We start from the raw sequence: 22,752 nt of genomic DNA, 5'->3' as shown, positions 1-22,752 counted from the left end.
TGATTGATATGTTTGATTGAAATGGTTGATTGATATGGTTGATTGAAATGGTTGATTGAAATGGTTGATTGAAATGGTTGATTGATATGGTTGATTGATATGGTTGATTGATATGGTTGATTGATATGGTTGATTGAAATGGTTGACTGATATGGTTGATTGAAATGGTTGATTGAAATGGTTGATTGATATGGTTGATTGATATGGTTGATTGATATGGTTGATTGATATGGTTGATTGATATGGTTGATTGATATGGTTGATTGAAATGGTTGATTGAAATGGTTGATTGATCTCCTGTATGTTTTATCGTGTTGAACCTAAGTCTACATCGCTAACAAACAGACTTTGCATTCGTTTTCCCAGAATGCATTTGGAGATATTTTGGATTCCATTTATGGCCCCATAAACCCCTCTGCCGACAGCATGTTTAAATAATCTATGAATTTAATTCTCGATGCTGTTTGATTTTCTATTCTTCTTCTTATTGACTTCGTCATGACACTAGTTTCTTGGCCGACTGTGTTTTTCCATTTACCAAAAAACAGTAATGAATTATTGACTAGCCGAAGTACGAGAACCGCCGTTTTCTGTTGTTGCTTCTTTTCGCCTCCTCTGTGATAGACTGTGATTTCCTTTCTCTGTCAGAATGGTGCATTCTGGGAGCTGAGTAATGAGCACCATGACATTGAGAGGAACACACACACACACACCGATAGAATGGGCGGCAGGTAGCCTAGCGATTAGAGCGTTGGGCCAGTAACCGAAAAGGTCGCTGGTTCGAATACCCAATCCGACAAGGTGAAATACCCTGTCTGTGTCCTTTGAGCACGGCACTTAACCCTAATTGTCTCCAGGGGCTGACCCTGTAGGTAGACCGTCATGGTCAATAAGAATTTGTTCTTAACTGACTCGCCTAGTTAAATAATGAATGTTTTAACGGTAGTGTGTGTGATAGAAGCTCTATCTGAGGTCCCACATGACATAGACCAGCGATATCCTGGTTTTACCACAGTGTTTCTGATTCTATAGCATAGAATATTCAAAAACAAAATATGCAAATCTTCCCAACCGCAGTGAGTTTCCACCAAACTTAAATAAATTGCTGCGTGGTAACATACACATTAGGTCCTAATCTATGGATTTCACATGACTGGGAATACAGATATGTATTTTGTTGCTCACAGATACCTTAAACGGGCCTCAGGATCTCGTCACGGTAGCTCTCTGCAATTCAAATTGCTATTCATAAAACGCAATTGTGTCCGTTGTCCGTAGCTTGTGCCTGCCCCATACCATAACCCCAAACGCCACTCTGTTCACAACGTTGACATCAGCAAACCGCTCGCCCACACAACACCATACACTTGGTCTGTGGTTCTAAACCCAGTTGGACTAATTGCCTAATTCTCTAAAATGACATTGGAGGCGGCTTATGGTAGAGAAATTAACATTGCATTCTCTGGAAACAGCTCTGGTGGACATTCCTGCAGTCAGCATGCCAATCGCACACTCCCTCAAAACATGAGACATCTGTGGCATTGTGTTTGTGTGACAAGACTGCACATTTTAGAGTGGGCTTTTATTGTCCCCGGCACAAGGTGCACCTGTGTAATGATCATGCTGTTTAATCAACTTCATAAATATGCCACACCTGTCAGGTGGATGGATTATCTTGGCAAAGGAAAATCTCACTATAAGTAATGTAAGCAAAATTGTGCACAACATTTGAGAGAAATAAGGTTTTTGTGCGTATGGAACATTTCTGGGATGTTTTATTTCAGCTCATGAAACATGGGACCAACACTTTACATGTTGCGTTTATATTTTTAGTTCAGTGTAGTTTGCCCATCTTCAATGTCCCCTCTTATTATGGGGGGGCACTAAGCAAATTTCTGGTCTTATGAGCGGAAACTGGACAGTTTTAGACAGTAGCCAATAGGCTGTACCCTGACAGTTTTAGACAGTAGCCAATAGGCTGAACCCTGACAGTTTTAGATAGTAGCCAATAGGCTGTGTCCTTACAGTTTTAGACAGTAGCCAATAGACAGTAGCCAATAGGCTGTACCCTGACAGTTTTAGACAGTAGCCAATAGGCTGAACCCTGACAGTTTTAAACAGTAGCCAATAGGCTGTGTCCTTACAGTTTTAGACAGTAGCCAATAGGCTGAACCCTGACAGTTTTAGACAGTAGCCAATAGGCTGTGTCCTTACAGTTTTAGACAGTAGCCAATAGGCTGTATCCTGACAGTTTTAGACAATATCCAATAGGCTGTGTCCTTACAGTTTTAGACAGCAGCCAATAGGCTGTATCCTGACAGTTTTAGACAGTAGCCAATAGGTTATTGTGGCTATTGGAGCATAATGTAGACAGTAGCCAATAGGCTGAACCCTTACAGTTTTAGACAGTAGCCAATAGGCTGAACCCTGACAGTTTTAGACAGTAGCCAATAGGCTGTACCCTGACAGTTTTAGACAGTAGCCAATAGGCTGTGTCCTTACAGTTTTAGACAGTAGCCAATAGGCTGTACCCTGACAGTTTTAGACAGTAGCCAATAGGCTGTGTCCTTACAGTTTTAGACAGTAGCCAATAGGCTGTATCCTGACAGTTTTAGACAGTAGCCAATAGGCTGTGTCCTTACAGTTTTAGACAGTAGCCAATAGGCTGAACCCTGACAGTTTTAGACAGTAGCCAATAGGCTGTACCCTGACAGTTTTAGACAGTAGCCAATAGGCTGTGTCCTTACAGTTTTAGACAGTAGCCAATAGGCTGAACCCTGACAGTTTTAGACAGTAGCCAAAAGGCTGTGTCCTTACAGTTTTAGACAGTAGCCAATAGGCTGTATCCTGACAGTTTTAGACAGTAGCCAATAGGCTGTGTCCTTACAGTTTTAGACAATAGCCAATAGGCTGTATCCTGACAGTTTTAGACAGTAGCCAATAGGTTATTGTGGCTATTGGAGCATAATGTAGACAATCCCATAACATTTCCACATGGAAATAGCTGTTGATTTCAGTGCTATAGTCTACAGTCTATGTGGTGTTTAATGCAGGTCTACATTACATGAGACTATGATATAGTCTATATGTGGTGTTCAGGTCTATAGTAGTCTATATGTGATGTTTAATGCAGGTCTATAGTAGTCTATACCCCAGCCAATAGAATTATACTCTGTTGTGCTCTGCCCACAACTAAATCACAGGCTCAATCTTGGAAAGTTAGATTTGTTTTGGTTTGTTGCATTGAAAAGGGACTGATATAATGTTTAATCGATCTATATAGCGCAAACTAATGGAGCGAACTCAGCGAAGTCCAATCTCTCGTCTCTCTGCGCCATGGCAATTCTTCTGCGCGGCAATTCATGCGCAGAAAGCATCAGCGTATGTGACATTAGGGAGAAAAACAAAGTTCAAAGCCTATTGAGAACAGAACAGGGTTCAAAGCCTGTTGAGAGCAGAACAGGGTTCAAAGCCTGTTGAGAGCAGAACAAGGTTCAAAGCCTATTGAGAACATAACAGGGTTCAAAGCCTGTTGAGAGCAGAAAAAGGTTCAAAGCCTGTTGAGAGCAGAACAAGGTTCAAAGCCTGTTGAGAGCAGAACAGGGTTCAAAGCCTGTTGAGAGCAGAACAGGGTTCAAAGCCTGTTGAGAGCAGAACAGGGTTCAAAGCCTGTTGAGAGCAGAACAGGGTTCAAAGCCTGTTGAGAGCAGAACAAGGTTCAACGCCTGTTGAGAACAGAACAGGGTTCAAAGTCTATTGAGAACAGAACAGGGTTCAAAGCCTATTGAGAACAGAACAGGGTTCAAAGCCTGTTGAGAGCAGAACAGGGTTCAAAGCCTGTTGAGAGCAGAACAGGGTTCAAAGCCTGTTGAGAGCAGAACAGGGTTCAAAGCCTGTTGAGAGCAGAACAGGGTTCAAAGCCTGTTGAGAGCAGAACAGGGTTCAAAGCCTGTTGAGAGCAGAACAGGGTTCAAAGCCTGTTGAGAGCAGAACAGGGTTCAAAGCCTGTTGAGAACAGAACAGGGTTCAAAGCCTGTTGAGAGCAGAACAAGGTTCAACGCCTGTTGAGAACAGAACAGGGTTCAAAGTCTATTGAGAACAGAACAGGGTTCAAAGCCTATTGAGAACAGAACAGGGTTCAAAGCCTGTTGAGAGCAGAACAGGGTTCAAAGCCTGTTGAGAGCAGAACAGGGTTCAAAGCCTGTTGAGAGCAGAACAGGGTTCAAAGCCTGTTGAGAGCAGAACAGGGTTCAAAGCCTGTTGAGAGCAGAACAGGGTTCAAAGCCTGTTGAGAGCAGAACAGGGTTCAAAGCCTGTTGAGAGCAGAACAGGGTTCAAAGTCTGTTGAGCGCAGAACAGGGTTCAAAGCCTGTTGAGAGCAGAACAGGGTTCAAAGCCTGTTGAGAGCAGAACAGGGTTCAAAGCCTGTTGAGAGCAGAACAAGGTTCAAAGCCTATTGAGAGCAGAACAGGGTTCAAAGCCTGTTGAGAGCAGAACAGGGTTCAAAGCCTGTTGAGAGCAGAACAAGGTTCAAAGCCTATTGAGAGCAGAACAGGGTTCAAAGCCTGTTGAGAGCAGAACAAGGTTCAAAGCCTGTTGAGAGCAGAACAAGGTTCAAAGCCTGTTGAGAGCAGAACAAGGTTCAAAGCCTGTTGAGAGCAGAACAAGGTTCAAAGCCTGTTGAGAGCAGAACAGGGTTCAAAGCCTGTTGAGAGCAGAACAGGGTTCAAAGCCTGTTGAGAACAGAACAGGGTTCAAAGCCTGTTGAGAGCAGAACAGGGTTCAAAGCATATTGAGAACAGAACAGGGTTCAAAGCCTATTGAGAACAGAACAGGGTTCAAAGCCTGTTGAGAGCAGAACAGGGTTCAAAGCCTGTTGAGAGCAGAACAGGGTTCAAAGCCTGTTGAGCGCAGAACAGGGTTCAAAGCCTGTTGAGCGCAGAACAGGGTTCAAAGCCTGTTGAGCGCAGAACAGGGTTCAAAGCCTGTTGAGAACACTGTTATGCCGCCTTGTTGGGCCAGTTCAGTGTGTGTGCGTGTGTGTGTGATCTGTGTTCGTCACTAGTCTAGTGTAGTGAAGCATGGCAGGGTGAAATTGAGCTGCCTCGTGGCGAACCCTCACCCCACCCCGCGGAGCCCAGCGTGGCTTCGACTGTGCCACAAAGCATGTTCTGGTGGTCATCAGAAGTGGTGTAAACCCCCCACAACGTTCTCTCTGTTTTTCCCCTCTCAGAACAAGATGTTCATCTATAGGGGGAAGGAGTACGAGAGGAGAGAGGACTTTGAGGCCAGACTGCTCACCCAGTTCCCCAACGCGGACAAGATGAAGACGACCACGCCGCCCGGCGAGGACATCAAGACCTCTTCCTCACAGTGTATCCTTACCACAGAGATAACAGTCAAGGCAGCCAGCAGAGGACTGGCCACCCATCGGAGCCTGGTTCCTCTCTAGGTTTCTTCCTAGGTTCCGGCCTTTCTAGGGAGTTTTCCTAGCCTGGTTCCTCTCTAGGTTTCTTCCTAGGTTCCGGCCTTTCTAGGGAGTTTTCCTAGCCTGGTTCCTCTCTATGTTTCTTCCTAGGTTCTGGCCTTTCTAGGGAGTTTTCCTAGCCTGGTTCCTCTCTAGGTTTCTTCCTAGGTTCTGGCCTTTCTAGGGAGTTTTCCTAGCCTGGTTCCTCTCTAGGTTTCTTCCTAGGTTCTGGCCTTTCTAGGGAGTTTTTCCTAGCCTGGTTCCTCTCTAGGTTTCTTCCTAGGTTCTGGCCTTTCTAGGGAGTTTTTCCTAGCCACTGTTCTTCTGCCTCTGCATTGCTTGCTCTCTGGGGTTTTAGGCTGGGTTTCTGTACAGCACTGCTGATGTAAAATGGGCTTGATAAAATAAAATGTGACAGACAGACATCAGGAACTATCCCTGACAGTGTATACTTATCACAGAGATTACAGTCAATCAATCAATCAATCAATTATATTTATAAAGTCCTTTTCCCATACATCAGCAGTCTTCACAAAGTGCTTCACCTCCACCATCTACACACGTTAACCCCACACACATTCATCAGACTGGGAGGGTCTAATCATGTCTAAGCATCTCCTACTTTACAGTAGTGTTCTGTTGTAGTTGACCTCATTGTGACCAGTTTGTTTATATTCAACACTTCCATATTTCCTCTTTAACGACTGGGATGGAAGGCATCCAGTGTTTCACCGTCAAGCCTGTTCTAGAACTCCCTTCAAAGTTCCAGAACAAACCCGTCTCTGAGCAGATCGTCAGGTATGTATCTGTCCTGTCTGTCTGTCTGTCTGTCTGTCTGTCTGTCTCTGTCTGTCTGTCTGTCTGTCTGTCTGTCTCTGTCTGTCTGTCTGTCTGTCTGTCTGTCTGTCTGTCTGTCTCTGTCTGTCCGTCTGTCCGTCTCTGTCTGTCTGTCTGTCTCTGTGTGTCTGTCTGTCTGTCTGTCTGTCTCTGTCTGTCTGTCTGTCTGTCTCTGTCTGTCTGTCTGTCTGTCTGTCTGTCTGTCTGTCTGTCTATACGGAGGTGTTTACATCATGTATGGGTGGGTTACGTCCGGACTACAGTCCATCTGAGTGACATATTAATGCATATTACTACTTGATGAAAATGTCTTATTTCGTTTCATCCTTTGCATTCTCTGAGTAGTACTGTATCTCCTGTTATATTAGTCCTGAACTAAATGAGATGGAGACAGGTACTGTATCTCCTGTTATATTAGTCCTGAACTAAATGAGGAGACAGGTACTGTATCTCCTGTTACATTAGTCCTGAACTAAATGAGATGGAGACAGGTACTGTATCTCCTGTTATATTAGTCCTGAACTAAATGAGGAGACAGGTACTGTATCTCCTGTTACATTAGTCCTGAACTAAATGAGATGGAGACAGGTACTGTATCTCCTGTTACATTAGTCCTGAACTAAATGAGATGGAGACAGGTACTGTATCTCCTGTTACATTAGTCCTGAACTAAATGAGATGGAGTCAGGTACTGTATCTCCTGTTATATTAGTCCTGAACTAAATGAGATGGAGACAGGTACTGTATCTCCTGTTATATTAGTCCTGAACTAAATGAGGAGACAGGTACTGTATCTCCTGTTACATTAGTCCTGAACTAAATGAGATGGAGACAGGTACTGTATCTCCTGTTATATTAGTCCTGAACTAAATGAGATGGAGACAGGTACTGTATCTCCTGTTACATTAGTCCTGAACTAAATGAGATGGAGTCAGGTACTGTATCTCCTGTTACATTAGTCCTGAACTAAATGAGATGGAGACAGGTACTGTATCTCCTGTTATATTAGTCCTGAACTAAATGAGGAGACAGGTACTGTATCTCCTGTTACATTAGTCCTGAACTAAACGAGATGGAGACAGATACTGTATATCCTGTTACATTAGTCCTGAACTAAATGAGATGGAGACAGGTACTGTATCTCCTGTTATATTAGTCCTGAACTAAATGAGATGGAGTCAGGTACTGTATCTCCTGTTATATTAGTCCTGAACTAAATGAGATGGAGACAGGTACTGTATCTCCTGTTATATTAGTCCTGAACTACATGAGGAGACAGGTACTGTATCTCCTGTTACATTAGTCCTGAACTAAATGAGATGGAGTCAGGTACTGTATCTCCTGTTATATTAGTCCTGAACTAAATGAGATGGAGACAGGTACTGTATCTCCTGTTACATTAGTCCTGAACTAAATGAGATGGAGACAGGTACTGTATCTCCTGTTATATTAGTCCTGAACTAAATGAGATGGAGACAGGTACTGTATCTCCTGTTATATTAGTCCTGAACTAAATGAGATGGAGACAGGTCTGTTATATTAGTCCTGAACTAAATGAGATGGAGACAGGTACTGTATCTCCTGTTATATTAGTCCTGAACTAAATGAGATGGAGACAGGTCTGTTATATTAGTCCTGAACTAAATGAGATGCAGTCAGGTACTGTATCTCCTGTTATATTAGTCCTGAACTAAATGAGATGGAGTCAGGTACTGTATCTCCTGTTACATTAGTCCTGAACTAAATGAGATGGAGTCAGGTACTGTATCTCCTGTTATATTAGTCCTGAACTAAATGAGATGGAGACAGGTACTGTATCTCCTGTTACATTAGTCCTGAACTAAATGAGATGGAGTCAGGTACTGTATCTCCTGTTACATTAGTCCTGAACTAAATGAGATGGAGACAGGTCTGTTATATTAGTCCTGAACTAAATGAGGAGTCAGGTACTGTATCTCCTGTTACATTAGTCCTGAACTAAATGAGATGGAGACAGGTACTGTATCTCCTGTTACATTAGTCCTGAACTAAATGAGATGGAGTCAGGTACTGTATCTCCTGTTACATTAGTCCTGAACTAAATGAGATGGAGACAGGTACTGTATCTCCTGTTATATTAGTCCTGAACTAAATGAGATGGAGACAGGTACTGTATCTCCTGTTACATTAGTCCTGAACTAAATGAGATGGAGTCAGGTACTGTATCTCCTGTTACATTAGTCCTGAACTAAATGAGATGGAGACAGGTCTGTTATATTAGTCCTGAACTAAATGAGGAGTCAGGTACTGTATCTCCTGTTACATTAGTCCTGAACTAAATGAGATGGAGACAGGTACTGTATCTCCTGTTACATTAGTCCTGAACTAAATGAGATGGAGACAGGTACTGTATCTCCTGTTATATTAGTCCTGAACTAAATGAGGAGACAGGTACTGTATCTCCTGTTACATTAGTCCTGAACTAAATGAGATGGAGACAGGTACTGTATCTCCTGTTATATTAGTCCTGAACTAAATGAGATGGAGACAGGTACTGTATCTCCTGTTACATTAGTCCTGAACTAAATGAGATGGAGTCAGGTACTGTATCTCCTGTTACATTAGTCCTGAACTAAATGAGATGGAGACAGGTACTGTATCTCCTGTTATATTAGTCCTGAACTAAATGAGGAGACAGGTACTGTATCTCCTGTTACATTAGTCCTGAACTAAATGAGATGGAGACAGATACTGTATATCCTGTTACATTAGTCCTGAACTAAATGAGATGGAGACAGGTACTGTATCTCCTGTTATATTAGTCCTGAACTAAATGAGATGGAGTCAGGTACTGTATCTCCTGTTATATTAGTCCTGAACTAAATGAGATGGAGACAGGTACTGTATCTCCTGTTATATTAGTCCTGAACTACATGAGGAGACAGGTACTGTATCTCCTGTTACATTAGTCCTGAACTAAATGAGATGGAGTCAGGTACTGTATCTCCTGTTATATTAGTCCTGAACTAAATGAGATGGAGACAGGTACTGTATCTCCTGTTACATTAGTCCTGAACTAAATGAGATGGAGACAGGTACTGTATCTCCTGTTATATTAGTCCTGAACTAAATGAGATGGAGACAGGTACTGTATCTCCTGTTATATTAGTCCTGAACTAAATGAGATGGAGACAGGTCTGTTATATTAGTCCTGAACTAAATGAGATGGAGACAGGTACTGTATCTCCTGTTATATTAGTCCTGAACTAAATGAGATGGAGACAGGTCTGTTATATTAGTCCTGAACTAAATGAGATGGAGTCAGGTACTGTATCTCCTGTTATATTAGTCCTGAACTAAATGAGATGGAGTCAGGTACTGTATCTCCTGTTACATTAGTCCTGAACTAAATGAGATGGAGTCAGGTACTGTATCTCCTGTTATATTAGTCCTGAACTAAATGAGATGGAGACAGGTACTGTATCTCCTGTTACATTAGTCCTGAACTAAATGAGATGGAGTCAGGTACTGTATCTCCTGTTACATTAGTCCTGAACTAAATGAGATGGAGACAGGTCTGTTATATTAGTCCTGAACTAAATGAGGAGTCAGGTACTGTATCTCCTGTTACATTAGTCCTGAACTAAATGAGATGGAGACAGGTACTGTATCTCCTGTTACATTAGTCCTGAACTAAATGAGATGGAGTCAGGTACTGTATCTCCTGTTACATTAGTCCTGAACTAAATGAGATGGAGACAGGTACTGTATCTCCTGTTATATTAGTCCTGAACTAAATGAGATGGAGACAGGTACTGTATCTCCTGTTACATTAGTCCTGAACTAAATGAGATGGAGTCAGGTACTGTATCTCCTGTTACATTAGTCCTGAACTAAATGAGATGGAGACAGGTCTGTTATATTAGTCCTGAACTAAATGAGGAGTCAGGTACTGTATCTCCTGTTACATTAGTCCTGAACTAAATGAGATGGAGACAGGTACTGTATCTCCTGTTACATTAGTCCTGAACTAAATGAGATGGAGTCAGGTACTGTATCTCCTGTTACATTAGTCCTGAACTAAATGAGATGGAGACAGGTACTGTATCTCCTGTTACATTAGTCCTGAACTAAATGAGATGGAGTCAGGTACTCTATCTCCTGTTACATTAGTCCTGAACTAAATGAGATGGAGACAGGTACTGTATCTCCTGTTATATTAGTCCTGAACTAAATGAGATGGAGACAGGTACTGTATCTCCTGTTATATTAGTCCTGAACTAAATGAGATGGAGTCAGGTACTGTATCCCCTGTTACATTAGTCCTGAACTAAATGAGATGGAGTCAGGTACTGTATCTCCTGTTATATTAGTCCTGAACTAAATGAGATGGAGACAGGTACTGTATCTCCTGTTATATTAGTCCTGAACTAAATGAGATGGAGACAGGTACTGTATCTCCTGTTACATTAGTCCTGAACTAAATGAGATGGAGACAGGTACTGTATCTCCTGTTATATTAGTCCTGAACTAAATGAGATGGAGACAGATACTGTATCTCCTGTTATATTAGTCCTGAACTAAATGAGATGGAGACAGGTACTGTATCTCCTGTTATATTAGTCCTGAACTAAATGAGATGGAGACAGGTACTGTATCTCCTGTTATATTAGTCCTGAACTAAATGAGATGGAGACAGGTCTGTTACATTAGTCCTGAACTAAATGAGATGGAGTCAGGTCTGTTACATTAGTCCTGAACTAAATGAGATGTAGTCAGGTCTGTTACATTAGTCCTGAACTAAATGAGATGGAGACAGTTCTGTTACATTAGTCCTGAACTAAATGAGATGAGGACAGGTACTGTATCTCCTGTTATATTAGTCCTGAACTAAATGAGATGGAGACAGGTCTGTTACATTAGTCCTGAACTAAATGAGATGGAGACATGTCTGTTACATTAGTCCTGAACTAAATGAGATGGAGACAGGTCTGTTACTTTAGTCCTGAACTAAATGAGATGGAGACAGGTACTGTATCTCCTGTTATATTAGTCCTGAACTAAATGAGATGGAGACAGGTACTGTATCTCCTGTTATATTAGTCCTGAACTAAATGAGGAGTGAGGTACTGTATCTCCTGTTATATTAGTCCTGAACTAAATGAGATGGAGACAGGTACTGTATCTCCTATTACATTAGTCCTGAACTAAATGAGATGGAGACAGGTACTGTATCTCCTGTTATATTAGTCCTGAACTAAATGAGATGGAGACAGATACTGTATTTCCTGTTACATTAGTCCTGAACTAAATGAGATGGAGACAGGTACTGTATCTCCTGTTACATTAGTCCTGAACTAAATGAGATGGAGACAGGTACTGTATCTCCTGTTATATTAGTCCTGAACTAAATGAGATGGAGACAGGTACTGTATCTCCTGTTATATTAGTCCTGAACTAAATGAGATGGAGACAGGTACTGTATCTCCTGTTATATTAGTCCTGAACTAAATGAGATGGAGACAGGTCTGTTACATTAGTCCTGAACTAAATGAGATGGAGACAGGTACTGTATCTCCTGTTATATTAGTCCTGAACTAAATGAGATGGAGACAGGTACTGTATCTCCTGTTACATTAGTCCTGAACTAAATGAGATGGAGACAGGTACTGTATCTCCTGTTATATTAGTCCTGAACTAAATGAGATGGAGACAGATACTGTATCTCCTGTTATATTAGTCCTGAACTAAATGAGATGGAGACAGGTACTGTATCTCCTGTTATATTAGTCCTGAACTAAATGAGATGGAGACAGGTCTGTTACATTAGTCCTGAACTAAATGAGATGGAGTCAGGTCTGTTACATTAGTCCTGAACTAAATGAGATGGAGTCAGGTCTGTTACATTAGTCCTGAACTAAATGAGATGGAGACAGGTATGTTACATTAGTCCTGAACTAAATGAGATGGAGACAGGTACTGTATCTCCTGTTATATTAGTCCTGAACTAAATGAGATGGAGACAGGTACTGTATCTCCTGTTATATTAGTCCTGAACTAAATGAGGAGTGAGGTACTGTATCTCCTGTTATATTAGTCCTGAACTAAATGAGATGGAGACAGGTACTGTATCTCCTATTACATTAGTCCTGAACTAAATGAGATGGAGACAGGTACTGTATCTCCTGTTATATTAGTCCTGAACTAAATGAGATGGAGACAGATACTGTATTTCCTGTTACATTAGTCCTGAACTAAATGAGATGGAGACAGGTACTGTATCTCCTGTTACATTAGTCCTGAACTAAATGAGATGGAGACAGGTACTGTATCTCCTGTTATATTAGTCCTGAACTAAATGAGATGGAGACAGGTACTGTATCTCCTGTTATATTAGTCCTGAACTAAATGAGATGGAGACAGGTACTGTATCTCCTGTTATATTAGTCCTGAACTAAATGAGATGGAGACAGGTCTGTTACATTAGTCCTGAACTAAATGAGATGGAGACAGGTACTGTATCTCCTGTTATATTAGTCCTGAACTAAATGAGATGGAGACAGGTACTGTATCTCCTGTTACATTAGTCCTGAACTAAATGAGATGGAGACAGGTACTGTATCTCCTGTTATATTAGTCCTGAACTAAATGAGATGGAGACAGATACTGTATCTCCTGTTATATTAGTCCTGAACTAAATGAGATGGAGACAGGTACTGTATCTCCTGTTATATTAGTCCTGAACTAAATGAGATGGAGACAGGTACTGTATCTCCTGTTATATTAGTCCTGAACTAAATGAGATGGAGACAGGTCTGTTACATTAGTCCTGAACTAAATGAGATGGAGTCAGGTCTGTTACATTAGTCCTGAACTAAATGAGATGGAGTCAGGTCTGTTACATTAGTCCTGAACTAAATGAGATGGAGACAGGTCTGTTACATTAGTCCTGAACTAAATGAGATGAGGACAGGTACTGTATCTCCTGTTATATTAGTCCTGAACTAAATGAGATGGAGACAGGTCTGTTACATTAGTCCTGAACTAAATGAGATGGAGACATGTCTGTTACATTAGTCCTGAACTAAATGAGATGGAGACAGGTCTGTTACTTTAGTCCTGAACTAAATGAGATGGAGACATGTCTGTTACATTAGTCCTGAACTAAATGAGATGGAGACAGGTACTGTATCTCCTGTTATATTAGTCCCGAACTAAATGAGATGGAGACAGGTACTGTATCTCCTGTTACATTAGTCCTGAACTAAATGAGATGGAGACAGGTACTGTATCTCCTATTACATTAGTCCTGAACTAAATGAGATGGAGACAGGTACTGTATCTCCTGTTATATTAGTCCTGAACTAAATGAGATGGAGACAGATACTGTATCTCCTGTTATATTAGTCCTGAACTAAATGAGATGGAGACAGGTACTGTATCTCCTGTTATATTAGTCCTGAACTAAATGAGATGGAGACAGGTACTGTATCTCCTGTTATATTAGTCCTGAACTAAATGAGATGGAGACAGGTCTGTTACATTAGTCCTGAACTAAATGAGATGGAGTCAGGTCTGTTACATTCGTCCTGAACTAAATGAGATGGAGTCAGGTCTGTTACATTAGTCCTGAACTAAATGAGATGGAGACAGGTCTGTTACATTAGTCCTGAACTAAATGAGATGGAGACAGGTCTGTTACATTAGTCCTGAACTAAATGAGGAGTGAGGTACTGTATCTCCTGTTATATTAGTCCTGAACTAAATGAGATGGAGACAGGTCTGTTATATTAGTCCTGAACTAAATGAGATGGAGACAGGTACTGTATCTCCTGTTATATTAGTCCTGAACTAAATGAGATGGAGACAGGTACTGTATCTCCTGTTATATTAGTCCTGAACTAAATGAGATGGAGACAGGTCTGTTATATTAGTCCTGAACTAAATGAGATGGAGACAGGTACTGTATCTCCTGTTACATTAGTCCTGAACTAAATGAGATGGAGACAGGTACTGTATCTCCTGTTATATTAGTCCTGAACTAAATTAGATGGAGTCAGGTACTGTATCTCCTGTTATATTAGTCCTGAACTAAATGAGATGGAGACAGGTACTGTATTATCCTGTTACATTAGTCCTGAACTAAATGAGATGGAGACAGGTACTGTATCTCCTGTTATATTAGTCCTGAACTAAATGAGATGGAGACAGTTCTGTTATATTAGTCCTGAACTACATGAGATGGAGACAGGTACTGTATCTCCTGTTATATTAGTCCTGAACTAAATGAGATGGAGACAGGTACTGTATCTCCTGTTATATTAGTCCTGAACTAAATGAGATGGAGTCAGGTACTGTATCTCCTGTTATATTAGTCCTGAACTAAATGAGATGGAGACAGGTACTGTATCTCCTGCTATATTAGTCCTGAACTAAATGAGATGGAGACAGGTACTGTATCTCCTGTTATATTAGTCCTGAACTAAATGAGATGGAGACAGGTACTGTATCTCCTGTTATATTAGTCCTGAACTAAATGAGATGGAGACAGGTACTGTATCTCCTGTTATATTGGTCCTGAACTAAATGAGATTTAGTCAGGTACTGTTTATCCTGTTACATTAGTCCTGAACTAAATGAGATGGAGACAGGTACTGTATCTCCTGTTATATTAGTCCTGAACTAAATGAGATGGAGACAGGTACTGTATCTCCTGTTACATTAGTCCTGAATTAAATGAGATGGAGACAGGTACTGTATCTCCTGTTATATTAGTCCTGAACTAAATGAGATGGAGACAGGTACTGTATCTCCTGTTATATTAGTCCTGAACTAAATGAGATGGAGACAGGTCTGTTACATTAGTCCTGAACTAAATGAGATGGAGACAGGTACTGTATCTCCTGTTACATTAGTCCTGAACTAAATGAGATGGAGACAGGTACTGTATATCCTGTTATATTAGTCCCGAACTAAATGGGATGGAGACAGGTACTGTATCTCCTGTTATATTAGTCCTGAACTAAATGAGATGGAGACAGGTACTGTATATCCTGTTATATTAGTCCTGAACTAAATGAGATGGAGACAGGTCTGTTACATTAGTCCTGAACTAAATGAGATGGAGTCAGGTACTGTATCTCCTGTTATATTAGTCCTGAACTAAATGAGATGGAGACAGGTCTGTTACATTAGTCCTGAACTAAATGAGATGGAGACAGGTACTGTATCTCCTGTTACATTAGTCCTGAACTAAATGAGATGGAAAATAGGTCTGTTATATTAGTCCTGAACTAAATGAGATGGAGACAGGTCTGTTGCATTAGTCCTGAACTAAATCAGATGGAGACAGGTACTGTATCTCCTGTTACATTAGTCCTGAACTAAATGAGATGGAGACAGGTACTGTATCTCCTGTTATATTAGTCCTGAACTAAATGAGATGGAGACAGGTACTGTATCTCCTGTTATATTAGTCCTGAACTAAATGAGATGGAGACAGGTACTGTATCTCCTGTTATATTAGTCCTGAACTAAATGAGATGGAGACAGATACTGTATCTCCTATTATATTAGTCCTGAACTAAATGAGATGGAGACAGGTACTGTATCTCCTGTTATATTAGTCCTGAACTAAATTAGATGGAGACAGGTACTGTATCTCCTGTTATATTAGTCCTGAACTAAATGAGATGGAGTCAGGTACTGTATCTCCTGTTATATTAGTCCTGAACTAAATGAGATGGAGTCAGGTACTGTATCTCCTGTTATATTAGTCCTGAACTAAATGAGATGGAGACAGGTACTGTATTATCCTGTTACATTAGTCCTGAACTAAATGAGATGGAGACAGGTACTGTATCTCCTGTTATATTAGTCCTGAACTAAATGAGATGGAGACAGGTACTGTATCTCCTGTTATATTAGTCCTGAACTAAATGAGGAGTCAGGTACTGTATCTCCTGTTACATTAGTCCTGAACTAAATGAGATGGAGACAGATACTGTATCTCCTGTTATATTAGTCCTGAACTAAATGAAAACACTCTAGCAGTAGGATAGAGCAGGACACTGTAGTCCAGAACACTGTAGGATGGAGGAGGACACTGGTACAGAACACTGTAGCAGTAGGATAGAAGAGGACACTGGTACAGAACATTGTAGCAGTAGGATAGAAGAGGACACTGGTACAGAACATTGTAGCAGTAGGATAGAGCAGGACACTGGTACAGAATATTGTAGCAGTAGGATAGAGGAGGACACTGGTACAGGACATTGTAGCAGTAGGATAGATGAGGACACTGGTACAGGACATTGTAGCAGTAGGATAGAGGAGGACACTGGTACAGAACATTGTAGCAGTAGGATAGAGGAGGACACTGGTACAGAACATTGTAGCAGTAGGATAGAGGAGGACACTGGTACAGAACATTGTAGCAGTAGGATAGAGGAGGACACTGGTACAGAACATTGTAGCAGTAGGATAGAGGAGGACACTGGTACAGAACATTGTAGCAGTAGGATAGAGGAGGACACTGGTACAGAACATTGTAGCAGTAGGATGGAGGAGGACACTGGTACAGGACACTCTAGCAGTAGGATAGAGGAGGACACTGGTACAGAACATTGTAGCAGTAGGACAGACCCAGAGGACACTGGTCCAGAACACTGTAGCAGTAGGACAGAGGAGGGCACTAGTCCAGAACACTGTAGCAGTAGGACAGACCCAGAGGACACTGGTCCAGAACACTGTAGCAGTAGGACAGAGGAGGACACTAGTCCAGAACACTGTAGCAGTAGGACAGACCCAGATCACACTGGTCCAGAACACTGTAGCAGTAGGACAGACCCAGAGGACACTAGTCCAGAACACTGTAGCGGTAGGACAGACCCAGATCGCACTGGTCCAGAACACTGTAGCAGTAGGACAGACCCAGAGGACACTGGTCCAGAACACTGTAGCAGTAGGACAGACCCAAAGGACACTGGTCCAGAATACTGAGCACTGGGACAGAGGAGGACACTAGTCCAGAACACTGTAGCAGTAGGACAGACCCAGAGGACACTAGTCCAGAACACTGTAGCAGTAGGACAGACCCAGAGGACACTGGTCCAGAACACTGTAGCAGTAGGACAGACCCAGAGGACACTGGTCCAGAACACTGTAGCAGTAGGACAGACCCAGAGGACACTAGTCCAGAACACTGTAGCAGTAGGACAGACCCAGATCACACTGGTCCAGAACACTGTAGCAGTAGGACAGACCCAGAGGACACTGGTCCAGAACACTGTAGCAGTAGGACAGTCCCAGAGGACACTGGTCCAGAATACTGAGCACTGGGACAGAGGAGGACACTAGTCCAGAACACTGTAGCAGTAGGACAGACCCAGAGGACACTAGTCCAGAACACTGTAGCAGTAGGACATACCCAGATCACACTGGTCCAGAACACTGTAGCAGTAGGACAGACCCAGAGGACACTGGTCCAGAACACTGTAGCAGTAGGACAGACCCAGAGGACACTGGTCCAGAATACTGAGCACTGGGACAGAGGAGGACACTGGTCCAGAACACTGTAGCAGTAGGACAGACCCAGAGGACAGTAGTCCAGAACACTGTAGCAGTAGGACAGACCCAGAGGACACTAGTCCAGAACACTGTAGCAGTAGGACAGACCCAGATCACACTTGTCCAGAACACTGTAGCAGTAGGACAGACCCAGAGGACACTGGTCCAGAACACTGTAGCAGTAGGACAGAGGAGGACACTAGTCCAGAACACTGTAGCAGTAGGACAGACCCAGAGGACACTGGTCCAGAACACTGTAGCAGTAGAACAGACCCAGAGGACACTGGTCCACAACACTGAGCACTGGGACAGACCCAGAGGACACTAGTCCAGAACACTGTAGCAGTAGGACAGACCCAGAGGACACTGGTCCAGAACACTGTAGCAGTAGGACAGACCCAGAGGACACTGGTCCAGAACACTGTAGCAGTAGGACAGACCCAGATCACACTGGTCCGGAACACTGTAGCAGTAGGACAGAGGAGGACACTAGTCCAGAACACTGTAGCAGTAGGACAGACCCAGAGGACACTAGTCCAGAACACTGTAGCAGTAGGACAGACCCAGATCACACTTGTCCAGAACACTGTAGCAGTAGGACAGACCCAGAGGACACTGGTCCAGAACAATGTAGCAGTAGGACAGAGGAGGACACTAGTCCAGAACACTGTAGCAGTAGGACAGACCCAGAGGACACTGGTCCAGAACACTGTAGCAGTAGAACAGACCCAGAGGACACTGGTCCACAACACTGAGCACTGGGACAGACCCAGAGGACACTAGTCCAGAACACTGTAGCAGTAGGACAGACCCAGAGGACACTGGTCCAGAACACTGTAGCAGTAGGACAGACCCAGAGGACACTGGTACAGAATACTGAGCACTGGGACTGGAAGGTGAACAAATCTAAATGTAAATGTGTTTGTAGATCAAACAGCGGTTGACCTTCATGTGTTTCCCTCTGTTATTAACTCACTCTGCCAGCTCCCTTCATCACAGCTGCTACAGCTGGACACACACACACACACACACACACACACACAGACACAGTTAGACAGACACACAGACACACAGACACACAGTCAGACACACACACACACACACACTCACACACACAGTTAGACAGACACACACACACACACATACACACACACACACATACACAGTTAGACAGACACACACACACACACACACACACACATACACAGTTAGACAGACACACACACACACACATACACAGTTAGACAGACACACACACACACACGCAGTTAGACAGACACACACACACACACACAGACAGACACACACACAGACAGACAGTTAGACAGACACACAGACAGTCAGATACACACACAGACAGACACACACACACACACAGTCAGACACTCACAGACAGACAGACCGACACACAGTCAGGCAGACACACACACAGACAGACAGTTAGACACACACACACACACAGACAGACAGACACACATAGACACAGACAAACACAAACAGACAGACACACACACACACAGACACACAGACACACAGTCAGACAGACACACACAGATACAGACAGACACACACACACAGACAGTTAAACAGACAGTCAGAAAGACACACAGTCAGACAGACACACAGACAGTCAGACACACACACACAGACAGACAGACAGACAGACAGACACACACATAAACACAGACAAACACACACACAGCCTGCCAGCCAGCCAGCCTCACTCAGCTGTGTAAACACAGCCCCGATATGTCAGAATACACTGTCCAATTCCAACACCAACCCTGTGTTCAATTAAACCTGAGTATTTATTGACTGAAGAACTTAGTTATTTTTCCATAGTGGCTGAAATGTACCTTTTGGTAAATGTGGCGATGCGGTAAGGTGAACTAGTCACACAGAATACAGGTCTGTCTGAATGTTGTCCTTGTGGTTTAATGGTCTATATTGACCCCTATATAACTCATGGGTCTGTCTGAATGTTGTCCTTGTGGTTTAATGGTCTATATTGACCCCTATATAACTCATGGGTCTGTCTGAATGTTGTCCTTGTGGTTTAATGGTCTATATTGACCCCTATATAACTCATGGGTCTGTGAATGTTGTCCTTGTGGTTTAATGGTCTATATTGACCCCTATATAACTCATGGGTCTGTCTGAATGTTGTCCTTGTGGTTTAATGGTCTATATTGACCCCTATATAACTCATGGGTCTGTCTGAATGTTGTCCTTGTGGTTTAATGGTCTATATTGACCCCTATATAACTCATGGGTCTGTCTGAATGTTGTCCTTGTGGTTTAATGGTGTATATTGACCCCTATATAACTCATGGGTCTGTCTGAATGTTGTCCTTGTGGTTTAATGGTCTATATTGACCCCTATATAACTCATGGGTCTGTCTGAATGTTGTCCTTGTGGTGTGTTGGTCTATAGTGACCCCTATATAACTCATGGGTCTGTCTGAATGTTGTCCTTGTGGTTTAATGGTCTATATTGACCCCTACATAACTCATGGGTCTGTCTGAATGTTGTCCTTGTGGTTTAATGGTCTATATTGACCCCTATATAACTCATGGGTCTGTTTGAATGTTGTCCTTGTGGTTTAATGGTCTATATTGACCCCTATGTAACTCATGGGTCTGTCTGAATGTTGTCCTTGTGGTTTAATGGTGTATATTGACCCCTATGTAACTCATGGGTCAGTTTGAATGTTGTCCTTGATTTGAATATGGAGCTCTAATAGTAGATGGATTAGTGGGAGTTAGGGGCTGAGCAGACCTAATGTCTCTCTCTCTCTCTCTCTCTCTCTCTCTCTGTCTCTGTCTCTCTCTGTCACTGTCTCTCTCTGTCTCTGTCTCTCTCTTTCTCTCTCTCTGTCTCTGTCTCTCTCTCTCTCTGTCTCTCGCTCTCTGTGTTGACTCTCCATCTCTATTCCCTCACGCTCTCTCTCTCTATTCTCTCTCTATTCTCTCTCTTTCTCTCTCTTGCGATCTCTCTCTTTCTCTCTCTCCACATCTCTCTCCTTCTCTTAATCCCGCGCTCTCTCTCTCCCTTCCTCTCTCTTTCTCTCTCTCTACCCCTCTCTCTCTCTCTTTATCTCTCTGTTTACTCTCCTCTCTCTATTCTCTCTCTCTCTCTCTCTCTCTCTCTCTCTCTGAGAGATTAGTGGTGCATAGTACCATAGTTAAGCTTCTCTTCCCCTGTCATCATCACTGTCCAAACTGCCACTAACTCCCAAGGCTAATATCAGAGCTCAGCTTGTCCAGGGGATAATACATTTTAAATGACTTCATCTAAACCTGCTGTATTCATCTGTTTATTAGATCACAAACTAGGAGTCTGGAGTCCTGTGGGTCCTGGTCTAAAGTAGTGCACTACTCCCCTATAGACCCTGGTCTAAAGTAGTGCACTACTACCCTATAGGCCCTGGTCTAAAGTAGTGCACTACTACCCTATAGACCCTGGTCTAAAGTAGTGCACTACTACATTATAGACCCTGGTCTAAAGTAGTGCACTACTACACTATAGACTCTAGTCTAAAGTAGTGCACTACTACCCTATAGGACCTGGTCTAAAGTAGTGCACTACTACCCTATAGACCCTGGTCTAAAGTAGTGCACTACTACACTTTAGACTCTGGTCTAAAGTAGTGCACTACTACCCTATAGGACCTGGTCTAAAGTAGTGCACTACTACCCTGTAGACCCTTGTCTAAAGTAGTGCACTACTACCCTATAAACCCTGGTCTAAAGTTGTGCCCTACTACCCTATAAACCCTGGTCTAAAGTAGTGCACTACTACCCTATAGACAGACAGACAGACAGACAGACAGACAGACAGACAGTCTAAGTGAGGGATGTTTATGCTGCTGACTCACTGACCTGTTTTTCACCTGAAACAGCAACATAATTAACCATGAATCAACCTGCATAACACTTTTCATTTCATTCTCTACTTGTTTCTCCTCGTCTCTCTCTATCTGACTCTGTCTGTCTGTCTCTCTCTCTCTCTCTCTCTCTCTCTCTCTCTCTCTGTCTCTCTATCTGTCTCTCTCTATCTGTCTCTCTCTATCTCTCTCTCTCTATCTCTCTCTCTCCCTCTCACTCTCTCTCTCTCTGTCTCTCTCTCTCTCCTCTCTCCAGCTTTTACATGATAAATGAAGTGTACCAGTTTCAGTACTCCAGACCGGTGAGGAAGGGAGAGAAGGACCCAGACAACGAGTTCTCGGTAAATATCATATTCATATTTATTCTCTAATCTTTCTTTTCTACATGTCCTTTAATGACAGATGTCAGTATTGTAATTGTTGTGACTAATGTCAGTACTGTAATTGTTGTGACTAATGACAGATGTCAGTACTGTAATTGTTGTGACTAATGACAGATGTCAGTATTGTAATTGTTGTGACTAATGTCAGTACTATAATTGTTGTGACTAATGACAGATGTCAGTACTGTAATTGTTGTGACTAATGACAGATGTCAGTACTATAATTGTTGTGACTAATGACAGATGTCAGTAATGTAATTGTTGTGACTAATGACTAATGTCAGTACTGTAATTGTTGTGACTAATGACAGATGTCAGTACTGTAATTGTTGTGACTAATGACAGATGTCAGTACTGTAATTGTTGTGACTAATGTCAGTACTGTAATTGTTGTGACTAATGACAGATGTCAGTACTGTAATTGTTGTGACTAATGACAGATGTCAGTACTGTAATTCTTGTAACTAATGACAGATGTCAGTACTGTAATTGTTGTGACTAATGACAGATGTCAGTACTGTAATTGTTGTGACTATTGACAGATGTCAGTACTGTAATTGTTGTGACTAATGACAGATGTCAGTACTGTAATTGTTGTGACTAATGACAGATGTCAGTATTGTAATTGTTG

General features: G+C 42.4%; 1 protein-coding gene across 5 annotated transcripts in view; it reads left to right on the top strand.

Moving 5' to 3' along the window:
- The window catches only part of LOC110514830 (dedicator of cytokinesis protein 1), a 611,880-nt gene that overhangs the window by 506,185 nt on the left and 82,943 nt on the right, over positions 1 to 22,752 (top strand). For all 5 annotated transcript variants that reach the window (XM_090217799.1, XM_090217795.1, XM_090217797.1 and 2 more), the window contains exons 41-43: positions 5,234 to 5,375; positions 6,184 to 6,265; positions 21,995 to 22,079. In XM_090217799.1, the coding sequence (XP_090073925.1) occupies positions 5,234 to 5,375; positions 6,184 to 6,265; positions 21,995 to 22,079 (309 nt within the window). The remainder of the gene's footprint in view (positions 1 to 5,233; positions 5,376 to 6,183; positions 6,266 to 21,994; positions 22,080 to 22,752) is intronic.

This window comes from Oncorhynchus mykiss, chromosome 23, assembly GCF_057628025.1.
Source record: "Oncorhynchus mykiss isolate SJ-2025 chromosome 23, ASM5762802v1, whole genome shotgun sequence".
In the NCBI taxonomy this organism is placed as follows: Eukaryota; Metazoa; Chordata; class Actinopteri; order Salmoniformes; family Salmonidae; genus Oncorhynchus; species Oncorhynchus mykiss.
Note: the sequence above shows the minus strand (reverse complement) of the source record. Positions and strands in the feature narration are given on the sequence as shown.